This window comes from Archocentrus centrarchus, chromosome 8 (genome assembly GCF_007364275.1).
Source record: "Archocentrus centrarchus isolate MPI-CPG fArcCen1 chromosome 8, fArcCen1, whole genome shotgun sequence".
In the NCBI taxonomy this organism is placed as follows: domain Eukaryota; kingdom Metazoa; phylum Chordata; class Actinopteri; order Cichliformes; family Cichlidae; genus Archocentrus; species Archocentrus centrarchus.
Window position 1 is genome coordinate 21,613,377 of NC_044353.1, and position 22,521 is coordinate 21,635,897.

Consider the following 22,521-nt stretch of genomic DNA (forward strand, 5'->3'; position numbering starts at 1 on the left):
GCGTCTACAACGATACATTTTGCATCTGAAAAACAATTTAAGTGCAAAAATTTTACCTTTTCAACGTTCCCCGGTTGGAGTTTTATTTTGAAGGTTATCGCCGGAAGTACATCATTGTAGTCCCATAACTTGACCACTTAAATTGCTCGTGGAGCGCTTAAAGCCTGCACCTACACGCCTGGAACCCCCTACCTGCACTGTGTTACACGATGACACTGACAAAAAGCATCTCTCGTGTAATTTTTAATGCTTTGTATTTTTGTGTCATATTGTTGAGCCGGAAAGGATGATTTCTTTTATTGATTAAATAATTTTTCTCTAGAACTATATTCTAGGATGGGGAGCCGGCACTTTGCGGAAAATGATCCAGCTGGAGAGCTTTTACGCATCGCAAATCTTGGACTATCGTTAAAGATAACATTTTAGAGGGGGAGAGAAAGACAGAAAGAACGAAACCTTCACACTGACGGAAACTGCGCTCTATATGGACTGCATAATGAAGTACGGACCGGTGGTTCTGTCGGCTGGGTTTACAGGTTTGCTCAGTTTTTGCCTCCTCGCTGTAGCGATTGGGACTGATTACTGGTACATAATCGACGTGAATAAGCCCAACTACACAGGATCAGAGGACCTGAGTTCCCATTCTGGGCTGTGGAGAATTATTGAAGGTATGTCACTTTAACTTCATCTTTAATGAGCTGTTGTTCGGGGGGTAGCCTATAAGTCTTCACACCCAGTGCTGTGTTAGCTGTTCAAAAAATCAGCCATCATATTCACAAAACTTTTGCCCTGCCTCTCACTGGGGTGATTTTTGAGAAATCTCCACAAAAGATTATAAAGATTTATTTTGATTTGTGAAATACCAGGCCTGATTCCAGATTGGTGTATCAATAAAATGCCTTAATGTGACTCTAGTGTAAGTGACGGTACTGCAGAGCTCTAACAGTGCCTTTTTTGTTAATGGATCACCAGCCGTCCACAGCAGTCCCTGATTCAATCCTCAACACTCCACTGTTAGGGGAACTTAATGCACAGAGAAACTGATATCCCAGCCTTTAGACTGGAAATGAGAAACATGGAGATATTCTAAATTACTAATTACTCACTTAAATTCTTGCAATATTACCCTGAATCCAGTGAAATTGCAAATTCAACTTTCACGCAGTGAAAATTAAAGCATAAATATTCTTTGATTGCAAAATGCAGTTTTTTGGTAGTAAACAGCTTTTAACAGTAACAACTTTTACCCCATACAAATGTACCAGCCCCTGCAGACACCTGCAGGAGAGCACACAGGGGACGGAGGAGAGATGGTGAAGAATGGTTATAGCACAGCTGCAATATAATGTGCTTCCAGCTTGAGTTCCCGGATGTGTTCAGTTTGTTGCAGGTGGCGCCCACAGTTCACACAATAAATGCCAAATAATGATCCAACATGAAACAAATCAAGCAGTGTTCACCTGGAGATTTCCTAGCAAAAAGAAAGAAAGAAAAACACTTTCTAATGTTATTTCTTTTATAGCATTTTCTACTATTCTAACACTTAAAACCATATTATTCCACATCTGAGAGCAATTTTGCAAAGTCTCAGGGCTCTGCCACAGGTCCTGTCATGTGTAACCTTTTCCATTTGACATTTTCAGGAGCAAACAGGAGTTCAGTCATCCCCTCTTTCACAGCAAATATGTCCAGCCTGACAGAGGCAGAAAGGCACCTTCTCGGTGAGTGGGTTTGAGGATCAGCTGATGTGTTTTAAAACAGTAATACCACACAGGAGTATGTTTTTGGCAGTAAGGATCTAGATTGGCAGCTCAAAACATTTGCCTTTGCAAGCTGTGCTAGGCAGAAAATCCCATCCTGGGTATAAACATGACCCTGGGAGGGCATTTGGCAAAAGGATAGTGCATATTAGGCCAGTTTATTTTTTAAAATAAGTTACTTTTATTAAATCCTAGATGAGATAAGAGTTTTGTTAGGGTTTTCAGGAACAGTTCCTGCTTGCAACTTTGACAAATAAAACGTGGCAGAAGCGCTCAAATAAGTCTCTGCTAGTTGATTTCCATACTGACAATGGGAGCAAAAATCAGTGGCACGCTGGAGGGTAAGAATCAATTTGAAAATTGTTGATAAAGATGTATTTTCAAATGTGTGTGTTTGCAGGCTTGCACAAAGTGGTGGTCATTATGTTGCCCCTCAGCCTCGTCCTCCTGGTGTTCGGCTGGATCTTTGGACTTGTCAGTTCGTTGGCCTCCAGTCCAAAGTTGCTGGCTGCATCGGCATCCTACTTCCTCCTCTGCAGTGAGTCCAAAAGAATTGCCGTTGTTTCCTTCTTCTGAGTCCGGAGCCGCGATGTTTGCTCTTGCTTGTTTATGTCTGCGTGCAGGACGTACAGCAAATGTGAAAACGTGCGTGGGCGACACATCGTGGCACATCTGATCCCGTTCTCTAGTAGCGCCTAGTTTCAGCCTTTGTAGACATAAACAGTGCATTTGAGCTGGCTGATGGCCAATGAGAAATCAGTGATTATAGTTATGTAAATATTTTATCTTGAAGAAGACAAATTTGCAGCAACATATTAAATATCCTTGTGTGGACATTAAAAATCCCATTCAGCTTAATTGAGTTGAGTAAGGTAATGATCTTTTCGCTCAGACTGTTATTAGAGTGCTGAAGATGAGGATTTAATGGTGAAAATAAGGATCCAAGGAGCAGAGCAGTTTCAGACTGCTGTGAGCAGCACTTCTGTCTCTTCTTTCAGTCTGCTCCTTAGATTTTGTGAATGCACAATAAATGGCGCGATGGTTTCCATTCAGATGCAGATATAATCGCAGTCTAAAAGGTGGTATGATGGTACCACGTGAAGCGCCACGTGTTAAAGCACATTTTCCCCATGCTCTACCATGGTGAAGTGATTGGTTGTGTGTCCAGCACAGTTGGATCAGAGACTAAACACTCTTTAACCTGCCAGCCCCACAGTCAAAAAGTCAGGGATGTCAAATTGTAACCATGTGAGAATAACACGGAAAATTGTTTGGTGGACCGATCACTAGTGAGTCCTGTCTCCTGTCTGCTCTGTCCAGACAGCACATCTCTACAAATCCCAGTAGTAAAAGCATAAATTAGAACTTTGGACAGTGTACCGACATGATTCTCCTAACAGTGTCCATTTAAAAAAAAAAAAAACAACAAAAAAAAAACAAAAGCAAATGTGAGAAATTGGCTGTAGTGATTCCCCGTCACATTTGCATCAAATTAATCAGACTTACAAGCTGGTTCCCAATGAGCGTGAACATGATTTCAGAAACCATACCGCCAAATATTCTCAGCATGGATACTGACGTAATTGATTGCAGCTTGGAGGCTGATTGTTGATCACATTGAAGTGGCACAAATTTACAGAAGAGCTTGTCATTGAGTGAAAGATGCAGTCAGACTTCCCCTCGGAATTATCACTGGGCACTTTCTGATGTCATTTTCCATCTGTCCTTTTTGCAGAAATTGCTTGCGATAAATTCTATTACACAGAAAGCCGTTCTGATTGAGAGTCGAATCAGAAACACTGTCCTAAAAATGTAAGTGTAAATGTGTCATAATCACGCACAAATGATCTGCTGTTTTCCTTCAGTGGAAGGGCCTGCTTTCGTCATCAATACTGTAACACAGATTTTTTTTTCTTTTTCTTTCTTTTTCCTCTTGTGAGGGGTTCAGCTGTTGAGCAGCTGCCATAAATATCCATCAAAGAATGCATTTGATTAGGTCTGAACTCAAGTGGAATGAGTTTGAATCGCAATTTGGTTGAAATTGTGCGTAAATGCATAAATCTGCGATGAATGTAGAAGAAATTGTTTTGTGGTGTGCCATCTCTGTCGGCATGCCCAACCTCCAGTGTCACACAGAACAGAGATAATTTAATGCTTTCTACTGAATGATCTGTCCACATGTGAGCTCCAAAAAGACCTGCAAGCACTTTCAAAACCACTCCTCATATAAAAGGAGAAGAAAAAAAAAACGGAGGTATAATGGACGTCTGTGTTTTGTTGTGCTCTTTTCCCTTATTCAGTGCATTAGCAGCAGCAACGTATTTTAAGTTTGATATTTTGATAAAAGTCTCTGTTATCCGACTCGCGCCACATACTGCAGCGCTGATGAATTCATCTCTTTGGAGTTTGGACAATCTTCTGTAAATATGAGATATAACAAAGCTGACATTTCGGTCTTAGGCAGCACATAATAATCCCCTGCTTTAGCTGTGCAGCTCAAGGCTGTTTTAAAAAAGAAAAAAACTTACATTCAATCCATTGAAGTTGTGGTATTTTAATTGGTATTGCTCTGTCAATGAGCTCAACAGATGTTTAGCAGATTCCTAGTGTGACATCAGTGCTGTAACAGCGTGAAGCTCACATAAAATGGTGCACACATGATGTGCTATACTGTACATGAATATGGCTGTGTAGTTTTTTTTTTTAGCCTTGTTTTAAATCATAAGTATTTAATGAGATTTAATTGCAGCTAAAGACTCCTAAGACTGGTTTTGCCTTCCACTGAGCTTGACTAAAGGTCAGTCTCAATTGCTTATTTAATGGCTCAATATTTTGAGGTGTTTTGAGGTTGACATTTAATGATGTTATTCATGTTGGTTCATCTCTGCGGCAATTGTTATGTGAGACATTTCATCTGTCTGTTTGGGAACACAAGAAATCAAAACATATTAGAAGCGGCACGCTCTGCAGCAGATTAAATTTGGAGGCGCCTTTATGGGCACATTTCCTGAGACTGATTTAAATCAGTCAGTGCTTTAAATTGGACTAATTGTTATACCTTAACCCATTTATGTCTTTATTATCTTAAACCGTCCACTGAGGAAAGTATGCAGTGGGAAAGTATTATTTGCTCATCAATGTGTCATTACTGTAATGGGTTAACTGTAACAGCTGATTAAGTGTGATGCATAAAGGTGATTGTAGTGCTCAAGTGCATTGCGATTTCCTTTCCCACTGATGGACCCATTTCTCTGTTACAGGTTAAAGGGAATGTGTTAATGTCTAATAAGGCCTTTCAGTTGGTGAGCTGTTTATCTGTGCACCATCAGGTCTTTTCACCTTGTCTGGGGTTAGCATCTACATCAAATACTCCAATCAGGCCATGGAGGAGTTCCAGCGGACTGTGTCCCCGGAGAATCTCGTCTATGTGGACGTGTCGTTCGGCTGGTCGTTAGCCGTAGCCTGGCTCTCCTACAGCCTGGAGGTGGCCACAGGCCTGCTGCTCATGCTGGCTGCCAGAATAACTCAAATGAAGGGACATTATGACTCGGGTGTAGCCATCGCCATGTTATAGAATGGCACATTCTGGTTTCTGAGTGAAACTAAAAAGCTTACATTTTTATTGATTTGTTTTATTTATTTGTTTGAGCAAAGCAGTTGGTCACACAGGCCAAGGGCCAAGACAATGAAACATACTGCAAGCTGGCTTTATAAAACTGTAACCATAGATGTAGAGAGGCTGCTGAATGGCTGCTTCTTCATTGTTATCTGTGAGGCCTGCTGCTGCATTTCATCCTCTTGGTAACATTTTCTGTCCATTGTCCTGGTAGACAATGCTGTTGTACAGTAAATCACAGACCCAGACATGAAAATTAAGTTTACCATTCACAGAGTAATTACTGTAGAAATTAACACTTTCATGAATGTGTTTACATGTTTCAGCCTTGGCGTCCTAATCCAGCCTCTGTAACTGTTGAGTGAAAGCTGTAAGCAAAGGAGCCAGTTACATTTTATGGGTTAATTTGTTTGATGCATGCTCCATAAGACTTGGGATTGGAAGAGAACTCACATTTAAATATGTCTGCATCGGTGATTTCAAGCACTTCATTCTAGTGGAAACATTGCTGATTCTGCAAAAGGAAACTACCAGGACATAACGCGACCCAGGAGACTAGATAGTATCCGACAGTAATAAGTGGTATAGTTTCTAATACTTCATAATAGAACCGCTGCTACACTGCTCCTCCAAATGTCAGGGGAAATTTGCAAATTTTCACAGCTTTTGAAAAGAAATTGGTTGATGTAGACGTTAAGTCGTTTGCTGCTGAGTGTTTGACTAAAGCAGCATCTAAATGTTAGTTTGTGTGTCTGTCTTACATACTTCTGTAGCTAACCCGCCAGTACTTAGATTAATCCTGGGAACAGGGTTGAAGATAAGTGCACTCTTGAGGCTACTGCAAGTTGTTTTCAGCAGTAAATAATATGTGCATGTGTCGCCGCCTGCTTTACTGTCCTCAGCAAGTCAATATTGTAATATTCTGTCTGTCTGTACTCGAAGGACTTCTCTGTGTAATTTGAATAAAGTGAACACTGAAAAATACAGCATTATAACTTGCTGTAAGATTTATAGTGTCCTCCTTTTAACAGTCATAACAGACCTTGATTGTGTTTTTGTAATTGAACAGCTGTGGCAGAAAAGGTGTGAAACATCAGTCTGTAACTTGAAACACAAAAGACAATATTATCTCGGATTTGAATAAAATTTCACAAATGTCCTGTGATTTTTAACAATTCGATCATTTTAAGCAGTATTAAAGCAGCGTTGTTATCATGAGAGGAAAAATGTGATCGCTTTCTTGCGTGGAGCAAACTACAACTAAACACGAGTAAGAAAAGGAAACTGTCTGTAGACTATATAACACAGTAGAGGCTTCCTTCACCTGAAGCAGGGACATCAACAGCCCTCAGCCTGGATATGTCGTCTGTCAGGAGAAATTGATGTGCCGAGCAAGCTGAAGAAGATCTTGGAAACCAAACTGCCCTTCTGAAAGAACCATGGCCTGCTTCGGAAGAGGTTTAGTCTTAACCAGATGGTTTGCAGGACTTTGTGAAAGGTGAACGTGTCTGATAAGGCAATGGTTTATTGCAAAGGGGGGAAAAAATACAATGCAATAAAAAAAAAAAAGTATTGTCAACATGTCAGATGGCATAAGGGCTGTTTTGCAAAAGTATGACTGTAGCTGTGCCTTGAAATGTTGACTTTCCCTTTGGTGTGTCTTCTATATATATATATATATATATATATATATATAAAAAACAAAAACCAGCTGGGATAGGCTCCAGCACCCCCACCCCCCACCACCCTGTACTACACCCCCTGCTACCTTGAATTGGGTAAGCAGAAGAGCATGGATGGTTTTATATATATTAGCAAAGAGAAGAAAAACACGCTGGATTAATGCTGCCCATCTTTGCCCAGGACACCCTCACAAAAACCACCGAAACTCTCCAGCATTTCTCTTCCTGGTTAAAAAAAAAAAAAAAAAAAAGATTTAGAGTCTTGCAGTCACTAGAATGTGTGTATCTACTTTCCTTTGGTGAAGTCTGTGAATATAAATGAAGCCCCCAGACAGAAAAGGAAGAGTCTGGAAAAAACTAGTGGATATGGAGATGGCCTCAGAGGAATTCAGAGATGCTTGAACACTATGCTGCAACACTGTTGTCCATAAAAAATGCATTCATTCATATGCAAAGCATCTTTGCACAGTCAAACCTATGAAATTGATTATAATTATATAACAGAGATTTAGGATATTTAGCGTTATACTACCATTTGTTTTGATAATTGCTGGAAAAGGCAGAAATAATATGGAAAATATCTTATTGACACATTCCCAGCAATGATATGTAGCAAAGCAATCCAAACCATGCAGATTAAAGAACATCTTTTTTTTTCTTCTTTTTTTTTGTAATAGATAATATGTTCAAAATAAAATATGGAATGAATAAAATAACAAATAAAAATCTAAAGGGTATTCATTATACAGCAGTCTCAGCTTTTAGCTGTCTACCTTCCACATAACTACAGGTTACCTGATAATAAGGCTCGTCCACTGGTTGCTTTCATAAACTGTGACACAAGGGGAAAAAAAAAAATGATGGCCATAATGTGTGATGCAATTTTGGCTAATAGTTTTTTAAGTGGAATTTTCCAACCCCAGGATACAGACCTGCGTTAAACACACCTCTAAATTATACAGCTCAGCACTCTAATGGGTGAAGGAGGGCAGAAGTCTTTGCTAAGGGTGCTCATGTCAGAGATAGCTGCCAGAGCATTAAAAGGTGTGCTTACGTTTGACTAAATGTGATTTGCGACAAGATTTCATGTGCATTGGCTGGTCAATCAAAACCCAAACCATGAACCATTGTGTCCACTCAGCTGTTTGTTTAGCGCCTACTGGCCCAGTCTCAGATGATACAGAGAGCACAGTGCTATAAAAGTGGGACCAAAGCACAGTGGCTCAGTCTTGCAAACCCTTTTTATATATTAGACCTGCTGAAATTCCATTAAACTTTTATGGAACATAATAATTCAATCCGCTCTGGCAGAAGAACGCCAAAGCTGGTGTGAAGCCATTACTCTTCGGTTTGCGGCCTTGTCCTAGACAGAGTGCAATAATTTTGTCTCAGACAACCTCTAGGCACTGAGTTTTAAGAATTATTTTTCCAGCAGAGAGCTGCTTTCCTTAATCAAAATCTGTTCTTGGGAAGCTGTTTTCTAAAACTTTCAAACATATTATCAACCAGTAAATTGATTCTGTACATAAAGACCCTGTATGAATCTGATTTGATATGACTTTGTCAAAATATTTGTCATTAGTCTTGAAGTTTTGTACTGCCCATGTTCCCAAGTTTAATCAGGTTTGTGCTTTTGTTTATGACTGCTCACATACAGTTTGTCAAAAGCCTCTGGCTAATATGATGTAGCTTCAGACTTTTGACAAATTACAGGAAAAAGCTGAACCCTTGGTTCCAGCACTGAGGGGATACAGTGGCTTATTTATGCAGGAGACATTTTCCTGGGATGGTTTCAGTACACATGTCCAAGTAGAAGTAAGGGTCACTGCCTGTCAGTGCAAAATTGTTCTAAATAATCAGTTTTATCCCGTGATGAGGCTTTTTTATACAGATGAGAGTGGTTTGTCTAACAATACTCTGTCCATAGGGCATGAGGGATCACTGAATGATTTGGTGAGTATTAAAATGATGAGAATCATGTGCTACAACTCTCACAAACAGCCACCAAAGCTCAACCTTAGGAAGATTTTTGGAGTAATGTGTTAGACAACGCAATCCTGAAGCAGCTCTGGGAGCAGGTGGCAGCCCAACACCACACTGAGACACTTTATTTTGTTTTCTGTTTTGTTTTACACTTGCTGGAAACTGCAGGGTTTCCATAAAATATTGCATATTTCTGACATTTAACATTATAATTCAGAAATAATGTAACCTGACCATCACAGTAACATGCCAAGAAAACAGTAATTGAAGGAAATGTAAAAGAGCGTGTTATAGAAAAGGCACAGTAACTGTAGAACATAAATTAAACTGTTTCATCCATTGATTTTCTGCACAGTGTGAAACTAGTGTGTTGTGCCTCTAGTCAGTGCTTTCTTTCTGTAGTCTATCATCATAATGAATCTTCCATCCACTCCAATGTTAGCGAAAAGTAATACGTCACTGCATCAAGGACAGCATTAGTCTTACTGGATATAACACAGATTTGCACAGCGCTGAGAAAAGTTTTGTCCTTTTAGAGAGTCATAGTGTCACACTGCTCGAGTGCCCTTGAAACCAAGCGAATTCAAGAACTCCACATTGAAAAGATCCAATTAACCAGCAGTGGAGGATTTAAAATGTATCGAGCCATATTTGTCACATTTTCAAATGCGGAGGAGTGTTTTTACTAGTGAATGTAGTAAATGGTCCTCCAGCTGTTGTTAAGTGTCAAAACATTCAACTAAGAAAAAAAATAATAAGATAACACACAAAAAACCTGTTACTGTGGCGAAAAGGAGGCTCGTTACACAGCCACAACAGTATTTTATTTGTTTATTTATTTATTTTTCATTTCACATGAACTCAAGATATTGAGCTGCTACAATCGATCACATTCAGGGGTCCCCTGTAATTACAAAAAAGAAAAATGTTGTATGTGCCCAAACAAAGGCCTCTCTTTGATATACAGTGTCAAGCTTTTAAGTGGAAGGCCCCCAACAGAGGCACTGAAATGTGGCAGCTGTTTGGTGCATTTTAAATGAAAATAACAAGCCCCTGAAGAGAAAAGTGGAAGGCACTGCCCAACCTTCAAATCTGCAGTGTTACTCTCAGATATATAGTACACCCACTGGCCACTTTGCTAGTTCCAGCTTGGATCCCCTTTAAACTTTAGAACTGCTTTAATTCTTCTTCATAGATTCAACAAGGTGCTGGAAGCATTCCTCAGAGTTTTTGGTCCATATTGACATGATAGCATCACACACCATGATGTGACTCTCCTGTCTCAACACATCCTGAAGGTGGACTGAGATGTGATGACTGTGGGGGCCATTTGAGTACAGTGAACTCACTGTCATGTGCAAGAAACCAGTTTGAGATGAGCTGACCTTTGTGACATGGAGTCTTATCCTGCTGGAAGCAGCCATCTGAAGATGAGTACACTGTGGTTATAAAGGGATGGACATGGTCAGTAATAATAGTCTAAATAGGCTGTGGCATTTAAATGATACTGAGTTGGTACTAAGGGGCCTAAAGTGTGTCAAGAAAACCACCACACTATTAATAAAATTCAATTCAATTCAATTTTATTTGTATAGCGCCAAATCAAAACAAACAGCCTCAAGGCACTTTGTATTGTAGGTAAAGACCCTACAATAATACAGAGAAAACACAGCAGTCAAAACGACCCCCTATGAGCAAGCAATTGGCAACAGTAGAAAGGAAAAACTCCCTTTTAACAGGAAGAAACCTCCGGAAGAACCAGGCTCAGGGAGGGGCGGTCATCTGCCACGACCGGTTGGGGCTGAGGGGAGGGAGACAGGACAAAAGACATGCTGAGCCAGAGATTAATAATAACTAATGATTAAATACAGAGTGAAGTATAAACAGAGTAAATAAGGTGAATGAAAAGAAACAGTGCATTACGGGAACCCCCCCCAGCTGCCTAGGCCTATAGCAGCATAACTAACAGATGGTTCAGGGTCACCTGATCCAGCCCTAAGTATGATCATAAAGAAATGTTTTAATCCTAATCTTAAATATAGAGAGGGTGTCTGTCTCGTAAATCCAAACTGGGAGTTATTTCTACAGACGAGTGGCAGAAAGCTGAAGGCTCTGCCTCCCATTTTACTCTTAAGTATCTTAGGAACCACAAGTAAGCCAGCAGTCTGAGAGCAAAGTGCTCTATTTGGGTGATATGGGACTATGAGGTCTTTGAGATAAGATGGGGCCTGATTATTCAAGACCTTGTAGATGAGGAGAATGATTTTAAATTCTATTGTAGATTTAACAGGGAGCCAATGAAGAGGAGCCAATATGGGAGAAATCTGCTCTCTCTTTCTAGTCCCTGTCACCATCAACCACCCAAATGTTGCAGCAGAAATTGAGACTCATTAGACCAGGCAAAGTTTTTCTAATCTCTATTGTTCAATTTGCATGCAAATTGTATTTCCTGCTTTTAGAAATTGTATTTTCCTGCTGCTGTAGAGAACAGATGCTCATTTTTTCTCATGCAGCCCATTCTCCATAAACCCTCAAAGTGTTTGTGTGGGAAAATCCCAGCAGATGACCAGTTTCTGAAATACTCAGACCAGCCCATCTGGCCCAACAACCACGCCACCTTTGTCATCACTTAAATCACCTTTCCGCTTCATTCTGATGCTCAGTTTGAACTTCAACAGGTTGTTGTCACCATGTCTACATGCCTAAATGCATTGAGTTGCACAGGTGTGTCTAATAATATGGTGGTGAGTGTACACTCTAATGGGAAGCAAGCTTGAAATCACTCACACTGGAGATTCTGCCCATTTTTTCATATTTTCATGCATTCTGTTTGCAGGTCAGTAAAGGGTCTGCCTGATTGATTCTCCAACACTTCCATCTTCGCATTTTGATTCACCTCATCTTTCTTCTCCATCAGCTGTGGCCGCAATTTTAAATCTCTATCCTGCTTGGACACCTTCACCACATCACATTGCTTCATTCCAGCACTGCTACTGATGCAGCTGATGTTTCAGGATTGAGTGGTCTCATAAAGCGAGGAGGGACTAAATCCCCGGAGGAATGTTTTCTCTTACCAGGGAGCCACTCAGAAAGTTAATTAGACCTGTCCCTTGTTCAGTGAGCTCTAATAGTAATGGGTTCATTCTGGAAACCAGAAAAAAAAAAATGGATCTCATTTTCATTTGCCCCCCCTCAAAAAAAAAAGAAAATGTCTTCTACAGCAGGTAAGCGATGAAACTTGAGGGATTAGAATGAAGGAACTTATTAAAATAAAAATACAGTGACACAAAGAAGGTAAAAAAAAAAGTAAATTACTACCACTGACAAGCTGGGCTGACTTAAATTGATGCAAGCAATATTTTTAAAGAACGGGACTTTTTTCAATTTTATGCCCTAAAATCTCAAGCAATAAAAATTACATAATATCAGCCAGGCCTTAAAACTGTGTCCTTGTTTCATTGTTTCGTCATCACATTTAAACTGCTTGGTGGATCATAGTGAATACCTTTATATACAGTATGTCTTCTTTTTAATGCTCAACAAGGTGCAGTGGTATATCACTTTAATGCACTCGAAATAAAATGTAGGTGAGCCGCGTGGTGTGAGGATCAATCTATTTTTATGTAACATCCATTTAATGCCATTCCATTTAATATCAAATAATATTAAAAATGAAATTACTATCTAAAGTAAAATCAAACAAATATGTTATATCTCTGTGTATTAACTGCATGCAGCATGGGACACTTACAGCTGTGAAAAATTAAGTACACTCGGTGACTCAGCAGCTTGTAGAACCACTTTTAGATTTTATAAGTCTCTCACATCACTGTGGAGGAATTTGGCCCACTCTTCTTTACAACATTGCTTCAGTTCATTCAGGCTTGTGGGCATTTGTTTATGCACAGCTCTCTTAAAGCCACACTCTGTCATTTCAGTCGGGTTGAGGTCTTGACTTTGGCTGGGCCACTGCAACACTTTCTTTGTCAGCCATTCTGTTGTAGAGTTGCTGCTGTGCTTGGGATCACTGCCCTGCTGCATGAATCAATTTGGGCCAAGCTTTAGCTGTCAGACAGATGGCCTCACATTTGACTGTAGAAAACTTTGGCATACGGAGGATTTCATGGTCGGCTCAGTGACTGCAAGTGCATAGAATTGATTAAGAGGCCTTGTTTTGTTTAAATGCTTTGAAAAGTCATCAAGTGCCTTATAAAAGATGGTTTGACAGCTTTGAAAGGATCAGGCATACATCCCATAATCATCAGCAATCAGAAACTTGAATCCCATGCAACATGACTGGCAGTTCTCTGACGCAGACTTGAAAAGTATGATTTCTGACATATAATGATGGCGATGAGTTGTTAGATGGAAAAACGCTGCTCAGCGCCACACGCCTCTACCTGAGAAAAACAGTGTTTAAAGAGTTCAAGGAGAATACGGCACAAACGACTTTATTTTTCCTCCATCTTTGCCACCATCTCCCCACCATTCCCCAATGTACAGTATTTATTTCAGCGGACAAAGACACATTGTTCCTGTCAAAGCCAAACGTATTCTTATCGCCACAGTGCAGCTCCCTTCAGTGGAGCTGCCATTTTACACTGCCAGAAAACACAGTCCAGTGGAGGCTAATAAGGTTAAATGAAGCCAAAATATATTGCAAAGTGGGCAAAAAGTAAATTGTCAGCAAGAGACAGGCAGCATGCTCGTGACTGACTAGAAAATCATGGACAATGGCTACAGCAGCTGTAATGGCGTCATGCCTTCCAGAGACATGGTAACCCAATAAACTATGAGACACATGGTCTTTAATTTGATTCAAGACACCACCTGATTCTTGGCCACATTTTTTGTCATAGATTATATAAATGTACAAAGCTTGGGCCTGTGCAAGTAAATAAATGAATAAATAAAATAAACGCGCAAACACACACACACACACACGCACATACTGGAATAAGCAGCAATCACTCCAGCAGATGCTGTAATTACATCCCACTGTGTGACAACGAAGGGTGTGCAAGGCAACCAAAAGGTTAGAGATAAAAGCAAATTTGAACAGAAAATTATGCCTTTTGGCCAGATTGAAAAAGCCATAAAGATTTTTATCACAAATACAAGTCTAGTAGTTCTATTGATTCATGACAAAATCTTTTCTTTGTGAAATTTCTCACCTAAACCCAGTAGAAAACATTTATCTTCATAACTAGTGAATAGTTATTAATTAACTCAACTAATTCATATTTTTAATCATTTGGGCACAAGAATCACCTGCAGTCACCACATAAGTGTTTTTCTTTTTTTTTTAACTGCTGCTTTATTTCTGCTAGCACAACAGCTATTCTGCCTGGATACACTGTGAGGAAAGTAACAAAAACTATAACAAGAACAAGAATACATATATTATATACTGTAATATTATAGTATAACCAGTATGCCTATGCAAAACAGCATATTGTAAACAGTAAACTGTTTACACATCATGTCCATCAGATGGCTGTTTAGTGCTAAATTCTCCACTTTGCAAAAACCAAAACAATGATGTGAAAAAGGTTTCAATTCAGAGAGCATAGATAGATAGATAGATAGATAGATAGATAGATAGATAGATAGATAGATAGATAGATAGATAGATAGATAGATAGATAGATAGATTCCATGACTGGAATCCATGCGACCCTCAACTTTAACAAGATTCCCAGTACCTGCTACCTGCACTGGCCACACAGCATGATGGAACCACCACTAAATTTTACTGTGGGTACCAAGTGTTTGTCTTGGAATGCTGTGTTCTGCATACCGCCTCTTGCTACGTCCAAATAACTCAATTTTAGTTTCATCAGTCCACAGCACCTTATTCCAGAATGAAGCTGGCTTGTCGAAATGTGCTTTAGCAGACCTCAAGCGACTCTGTTTGTGGCGTGTGTGCAGAAAAGGCTTCTTCTGCATCACTCTCCCATACAGCCTCTCCTTGTGCAAAGTGCGCTGAATAGTTGAATGATGCACAGTGACACCATCTGCAGCAAGATGATGTTGTAGGTCTTTGGAGCTACTCTGTGGGTTGACTATGACTGTTCTCACCATCCTTCGCCTCTACCTATCTCAGATTTTTCTTGGCCTGCCACTTCAGGCCTTAACTAGAACTGTGACTGTGGTCTTCCATTTCCTCACTATGTTCCTCACAGTGGAAACTGACAGCTGAAATCTCTGAGAGAGCTTTTTGGATCTTTTCCCTAAACCGTGATGTTGAACAATCTTTGTCTTCAGCTCATTTGAGAGTTGTTTTGAGGCTCCCATGTTGCCACTCTTCAGAGAAGATGCAAAGAGGGGAAACACTTGCAACTGGCCACCTTAACCCTTTCTCATAATTGGATTCACCTGTGTATGTAGGTCAAGGGTCAATAAGCTTTCAAAACAAATTTTTGTGTTCCAATAATTAGTGCTAAAGGTACTCAAATCAATAAAACAACAAGTGTGCCCAAACTAATGTACCTGCCTAATTTTGTTTAAATATTTATTACACACTTTCTGTAAATCCTATAAACTTTATTTCACTTCTCAAATATCACTGTGTTTGTCTGCTATATGATATATTTAACTGAAATTGCTGATCTGAAAAACCAATGATTTATATAGATACTTTATTGATCTCACAAGGGAAATTATTATGTTACAGCAGCAAGAAAAATAGTACAATCTACAATAAATAGTGAGAGTAGAAATACAGGCTCAGAATGCAAAACTATACATATACAACAGTGATGAAAACAAATAAGCAAAATATTAAAATGTAGGTAAAGAAAAGTAATAGTATGACTGACATTGTGCAAGAGAGTAGTACAAATTGCATTAATAAATAATATGTACACTAGGACTCTGAAAGACCATCGCAAAAAGATATAATACAAAATTATGTGTGTGGGATCTTATGTCCTGGCAGTTATGTTGACCTGTCACAGAGAGAAGAGTTATTATACAGTTTTATAGAGAATAGTAGGAATGATTTCCTGGCGCGTTCTTTATGGCAGCAGGGCTGAATCAGTCTGAGGTAGAAGGAGCTCTTCTCCCTCAGTAGTGTGGAGTGGGTGAGATGGGATCCCTCACTGACTCAAACGACTCCAAATTCTGACCAACGATGTTTCCAGCCTTGTGAATCAATTTGTTGATCCTGCTGGCATCTCTGGCACTGATGCAGCAAAATAGATGGCCCTTGCTACCACACACTGGTAGAAGGTCTCCAACATCTTGCTGCATACATTAAAGGATCTGAGCTTTCTTATTTACCTTCTGGCACTTTATATAGTAAGGTTAGGACCCTACAATATTAGAAGAAAAACAGCACTCAGGTGTTCCCCTATGAGCAAGCACCTGGCAACAGTGGGAGGGAAGAACTCCCTTTAAACAGGAAGAAACCTCCAGCAGAGCCAGGCTCAGGGAGGGGCCACCATCGGCCATGACCATTTAAGGAGTGAGGGGGAGAGAAGAGAAAAAAGAGTGCATAGGGAAACAAGGACAAAAGACACACTATGGGAGAGAGAAGATGCAGTTTAATGACATGCAGTAGTGGCGTATAACCAAAGCGGGTGTGGGGAAGAAATGCTAAGTGCACCATGGGAGCGCACCAGCACCCTGAGTCTATAGCAGTATTAATTAGAAATGGATTGAAGGATACCTGATCCAGCCCCAAGCTTTATCAAAAAGGGAAGTTTTAAGCATAATGTTCAGTGTCAAATGTTTTGCTTTAAAAAATCAATACATACTCTTTGCAGTCCACTAAATACCTCAGGATTCACCCTCTAGGGACCATGAATGTCTATTCAATTTCATGAGCTATCCAGTAGTTCACAGTTGCCACTCAGTACCACAATATTTGACCAACAAACTAACAATTAGTAAGGCTTAAATATGAAGAGGTTATTGTATTACTATTAATAGTATTTATAGAAAATTAATGTCTTAAAACAGAGCGATTGCTCATAAACAAACAAGCAAAAAAAAAAAAGAAGAGAGAAAAAACATTAATAGATGTGCTCCTGTCACTTCAATGTGATGTGCAGGAGTTTGTTCAAGCTTTATCACAAGCTCATTATGCGTGCACTGAGCCTGTAGGTGAGTTGTTAATCATCCAGATGGATAAACAATAGTCATGCTGATCTAACGGGAGGGTATCCCATAGTACACTAGGTGTCAGCATTTCCCCATTTTCTGTGCACGTTACAGCGTACAGACACTACAGACAAAAAAACCCCACAGACTTAAAAATAAGGGTTATTTGCTTCTCCTGTCATACAGCTCTTCATTATACTGTTACACATTCAGGTGCAATGCAGGCTTTATTTATTTATTTTTCTTTCTACTTTTCTTTTTGCTTTATTTCAATTATGTTATTATTTTTGTTTAAAATGTTGCAGCCGCCTGCCAGGGAAGAAACAAAAACTAAATGTGTGTTTTTGCCCTTTTCTGATGCTGTAGATGACGTTCATAATGTTGTCAGTTATTATCAAAAAGCTCCCTCGTGCTTGGCAAACTCACACCTAATGGCGCTGTCTTCATACTGAAAGCATTAAGTCAAAGTTTCCATGGTGTACTACTATGTCCTAGTACAGGCTGTACAAAGTTGTGAGGGAATCTATTACAAGGTATTGTTTGCTGTTGCCTGCATACCAATGACACAATTGCTCCTGGCTGGTATACAGTGACACGTTTGTCACGTTATTCAAATAGCACCATGCTTCCAGTAAGGCCCTGCAGGGTGTGTGCCCTGGCAGTGTTTCCTGCTATTCTGCTCTATTACAGTAAAACTTTTGTGCCCAGTCGAATGGCAGCACTTTGGAACAAGCTTCCTCCACTGAAACCTATGCAAACACTTCTTATCATCTTTGCATGGACAACTTCCTTGCATTTTGCATGCACATTCAGAAAAAAGTCACTGGACTAGACTGATATAATAACTGCGCTTACGTGTAATGGAAATAAAAAGTGCAACAGATGTTTACTGACTTGCACTCAAATGACCCTAAAGTAATTTTCTTTTCCTTCTTTTTTTGGAGACAGTTAATATGTGTCTTAAAGGCTGGGGTTTATCCCAGTCTATTTGTGCACAAGCTTCTGGAGAACAAAAGCATACTGGGGGTTTTCATTTGGAAGATGTTAATTTCTATGTCTCATAAGAGGAAAAAATAATCCTTTGTTTAGTTTTTGGAATGCCATTATGACCCATTTTTGATCTCTTCATGTTGTGGCAGAACAAAGGCCTGCATTATGGTCTCTTTGCTGTGTGCAGGGTGAACAGCATCTCCCTCTGCAAACTGCTCTGAGTCACATACTTTATGGTAAATAAACAAACAATGGTGCAGTGTTTCCAAGAATTTATTTCTGTCTACTCAACCATAACATCTGTCCACTTCTGTGTCTGCAGAGTTCATTATGGCTTAGCTGAGATGGGCATTCATTTCAGTAGAAAATGCAAAAACATGTAGGACTGTCGGAGGGTAACTATTTGCCCTTTAATCTGCTTGTTCATTTGAAAGGACTGCCCAACTGTAATTCAAAAGAAGAGCCAGCATAGCTCTGTCGCAGGCTCGCTGCACTGTCTTCAAAGATGAAACAAAAATCAAGCCAAAATGGGACGGACCAACATGCGCTCATTGGTGTTGTGCTGCCAGTCCTCTGGCCTTCCACACACCCCACACATCTGTGGAGCCATTACGCTCTCCTCCTTTCCTTTCCTGTCTCTGCCAGCTTTAAATTTAACACCAGAACCTAGACTTTGGGCTTGATCAAGTGCACAAAGGTGTTAATGCAATAGATTTTTATTCTATTAGTTCTTTCCACATATCTTCCCAGTATTTCTTTCTTTTTTTCCCAAACTCCCTCATTATGAAAATCTGACCTGAATTGTGCAATTTCTTTGTCTATGGAGCAATTGCAAGTTACAACAAGAGGCAGTTGGGGGTTTTTTTGGAGTGTGGAGCAGACTATCAAGCAGTCTTTAATGGAAAAGTTCACCAGGTGGAGGTTGCAGACATTTCTGTAACACTTGTTACAAAGTGTGAGATCCCAGAGAAATTTGTTAAAAGTTAATGATCAATCATATATGACTTTCTGTTAAATTCATTCTGACATGGTGGGAACCTGTCATGGGCTGATACTGCTGTGAAACACCAGACCTGTTCTTGTCTAGTTACTAGGAAAGAGGAAGTAATTCAGCTAATGTTTTATATTGTGTCACTGACGAAATTCCATGTTAGATGCCCTTATAAAGCAGAAATCCAAAATGAAATACGTAAAGTACAGCCACAGCTGTGGAAGCTTGTTGATTTTGAATTAAGCAGAAATGTGGCTGATAAACTGTCCGTATCGGTTCCTGAACAAAGCAGTTTCTGAGGAAGTTTTCAGAAGAGGGCATTGTTTTGTTCTGCTACATCAGCCCGATTGACCACAGTCATAGTCCACTGTTTAAGTTAATGACAATGACATTCATTATGTGTATAACTAATATCCTTCACTTAGGAATTTTGCACTCTTTGGGGGGGTTTGCCATTGGGTTTTTGCATCTGTTTTTAACCTTAGATTGTGGTTAAAAAAATGTTCATTTTGCACTTTCTACATAGTGAAAAGTACTTATTAGTATGCAAAATAACTATAAAGTAAGTGTGTGTGCGTGCGTGCGTGCGTGCGTGCGTGTGTGTGTGTGTGTGTGTCTGACTCTTTTTCTGGACTACTACCATTTCTTGAAAGGATAAAGAGATAAAGATAAGATGAGCTATCCAGATTGGTTTTCTTTTCTTGCAAAAGTTAAATAAAGAGTTAAAAAAAGGATATAAAAGAAAACATTAAATACAACAAATGCGTAACAACAGTATATAAGTTAAATAAGCTGCAAAGGGTTGTCAGGATTATCTATGATGAATAACAGTGACTTCCTTTCAACCACAGCTTAACACGTATTTTTCAGACAGTCACTTTGCCAGCCTTCCTGATCAGTATTTTCAGTCTGTAGGTGAAACCAGTTCATATTTTGCTCCCACAGCAGACCCCAACAAAATACACACAACACAATGAAAGCACTTGAAGTCTTTTTTGTCAGAACATTCAAAACTATAGTTTTGTTTTGTTTTTTTTGTTTTTTTAAATTAAGATTTCTTTTGATAGGAGCAGTTTTAATGCCTATATATATAATTTAATGAAACACAAAGTGTTTAACATCCTCCAGTGAGTTGATTAAAAATGTAACTGTCTCTCTCTTTGGACATCCTGCTGTTATCTGATCCACTTGTGCAGCCTCATAGCTGCACACTCGATGGCATTACCTCAGACCAGAGGAGCTTGGATTTCTCAGAGTGGACTCCAGGCAGAACAAATAGAGTCTGGGCCAGTTACAGTGCAACTGCAGTGCTTTCCATCAACATCATTCCCTCATAGTAATTCAAAGCATTTTTTAAACTCATGCTAAATAATAGTATGCATAGTTTAGTAAAGTTTTATTATTGTTTTTATAACAACACATCAGTTATTTTTTGTTTGATTTTTCTTGATGCACTGGCTGCACCCACCTTTTTCCTGTTAGGACAGTGTCTTATTAAGTTTTGTTATTTTTATTTTACTGTTGCATTAAAATGCAGTGGAAAATACAGTTTCCTTTTAAAAGCCTTAAAGGTGGGTGTTTTCAGGCAAACATCATAAGTTCAGCAGGAATAAATACATAAAATTCCTTCATTCACCATGGTATCTGTCCACCATGGTGAATAACCTCAAGCCAGTTTCTGCAACTACATTTCTATTCATTCTGCACTGAAGTCAATAGAGGCGACAGCTTGTGTCGGGAAAAAAAAAAGTTATTAGAATATCTTATTTTGCACTAAGAGGAAGCTGACGTCTCAAACAAGTAAAAATAAATTTGCAGTCTGTTGCAATATTGGTCTTTTTAGTGTGAAAAATAAAGCTTTAATAATCTCACAAACAGCTGACTTATTGACTAACTTATTTTCACCACCCTGTGCAAACACTGTTCTTCCCTTTTATTTATATACAGTGCCAGGCAAAAGTTTGAACACACTTACCCATATAAAAAAAAGAAAATCCCAGCTTGCCCTGCGAGCGGTCTTGTCCTCCAAGCTTGGGTCCTCTACTAGAGGCCTGAGAGCTTAAGGGTCCTGTGCAGTATCTTAGCAGTTCTCAGGACTGCACTCTTCTGGTCAGACATCTTGGATGTCATTCCTGGAATCTGTTGGAGCCATTCTCCCAGTTTGGGGTCACTGCTCCGAGTGTTCCAGTTACCACAGGGACCACTGTTACCTTCACCTTCCACATCCTTTCCAGCTCTTCTCTGAGCCCTTGGTATTTATTAAGCTTCTAGTGTTTTTTCTTCTTGATGTTGCCATCACTTGGTATTGCAATGTCTATCACTACGGCTTTCTTCCTTTGTTTGTCCACCACTACTGTGTCCAGTTGGTTAGCCATCACAAGTTTGTCCTTCTGTATCTGGAAGTCCCACAGGATATTGACTCTGTCATTCTCAACCACCCTTGGGGGCGTATCCCATTTTGACCTTGGGGCTTCCAGGTCATACTAGGCACAGATGTTCCTGTATACTGTGCCAGCCACTTGGTTATGGTGTTCTATGTATGCCCTGCCTGCTAACATCTTGCACCCTAATGTTATGTGTTGGATAGTCTCAGTGGCATCTCTGCACAACCTGCACATGGGGTCTTGCACTGTGTGGTACACCCCAGCCTCTATCAATCTTGTGCTCAGAGCCATGATTAGTGCCTCTGTGCTGTCTGTCAGTCCAGCTTTGTCCAGCCATTGGTAGGATTTTTCTACGTCAGCCACTTCTTCAGTCTGTCAGTGGTATATGCCATGCCTTCCATGCTGTCCTTGCATGATTGTTCCTGTTCTTGCTCCTCTTCTTTTTTCAGGTTTCTGCTGCCTGAGGTACTCACTAAGCATTTGATAATTTGTGTCCATCTTCCTGATGTATTTGTGGATCTTTTTTGTTTCATCTAGGATAGTGGTTCTGATGCTCACTAGTCCTCAGCCACCTTCCTTCTGCTTAGTGTACATTCTCAGGGTGCTGGATTTGGGGTGAAATCCTCCATACATGGTAAGAAGCTTTCTTGTCTTGACATCCGTGCCTTCTATCTCCTAATTTTGGGCAGCTTATTATCCCAGCAGAGTATCTGACAGCTGGCAGGGTGTAGATTTAGCCCGGATCTTGTTCTTCCCATTCAGCTGACTCTTCAGAACTTGCCTTATTCTCTGCAGCTACTTGGTGTTCCTAACGGCTTCTTCATGGTTCCCATTTGCTTGTGGGATTCCAAGGTAGCTGTCTTCAATGTCTGCAATGTTGCCTTCTGGTAGTGCAAACCCCTCAGATCTGACTACCTTCCCTCTCTTTGTTCCAATCCGACTACACTTCTCCAATCAGACATTCCAATGTCATTGCTGTAGACCCTAGTGGTGTGGCTCAGTGAATCGA

At 39.9% G+C, this 22,521-nt stretch overlaps 1 protein-coding gene across 1 annotated transcript; it reads left to right on the forward strand.

Moving 5' to 3' along the window:
* The first annotated feature begins 284 nt into the window (after window positions 1-284).
* Window positions 285-5,461, forward strand: LOC115784989 (transmembrane protein 235). Its single transcript, XM_030736407.1, has 4 exons — window positions 285-668; window positions 1,644-1,721; window positions 2,161-2,298; window positions 5,090-5,461. Exons 1-4 carry the CDS (start codon window positions 485-487, stop codon window positions 5,332-5,334), a joined length of 645 nt encoding a protein of 214 aa, XP_030592267.1. The 5' UTR covers window positions 285-484; the 3' UTR covers window positions 5,335-5,461.
* Window positions 5,462-22,521: the final 17,060 nt, after the last annotated feature.

Bases quoted from the DNA above. Each gene is read 5' to 3' on its own strand.
- LOC115784989 (XM_030736407.1), top strand. From the start codon at position 485: ATGGACTGCATAATGAAGTACGGACCGGTGGTTCTGTCGGCTGGGTTT. The intron at 669-1,643 runs GTATGTCACTTT...TGACATTTTCAG, and splicing joins GCTGTGGAGAATTATTGAAG to GAGCAAACAGGAGTTCAGTC. The intron at 1,722-2,160 runs GTGAGTGGGTTT...GTGTGTTTGCAG, and splicing joins GGCAGAAAGGCACCTTCTCG to GCTTGCACAAAGTGGTGGTC.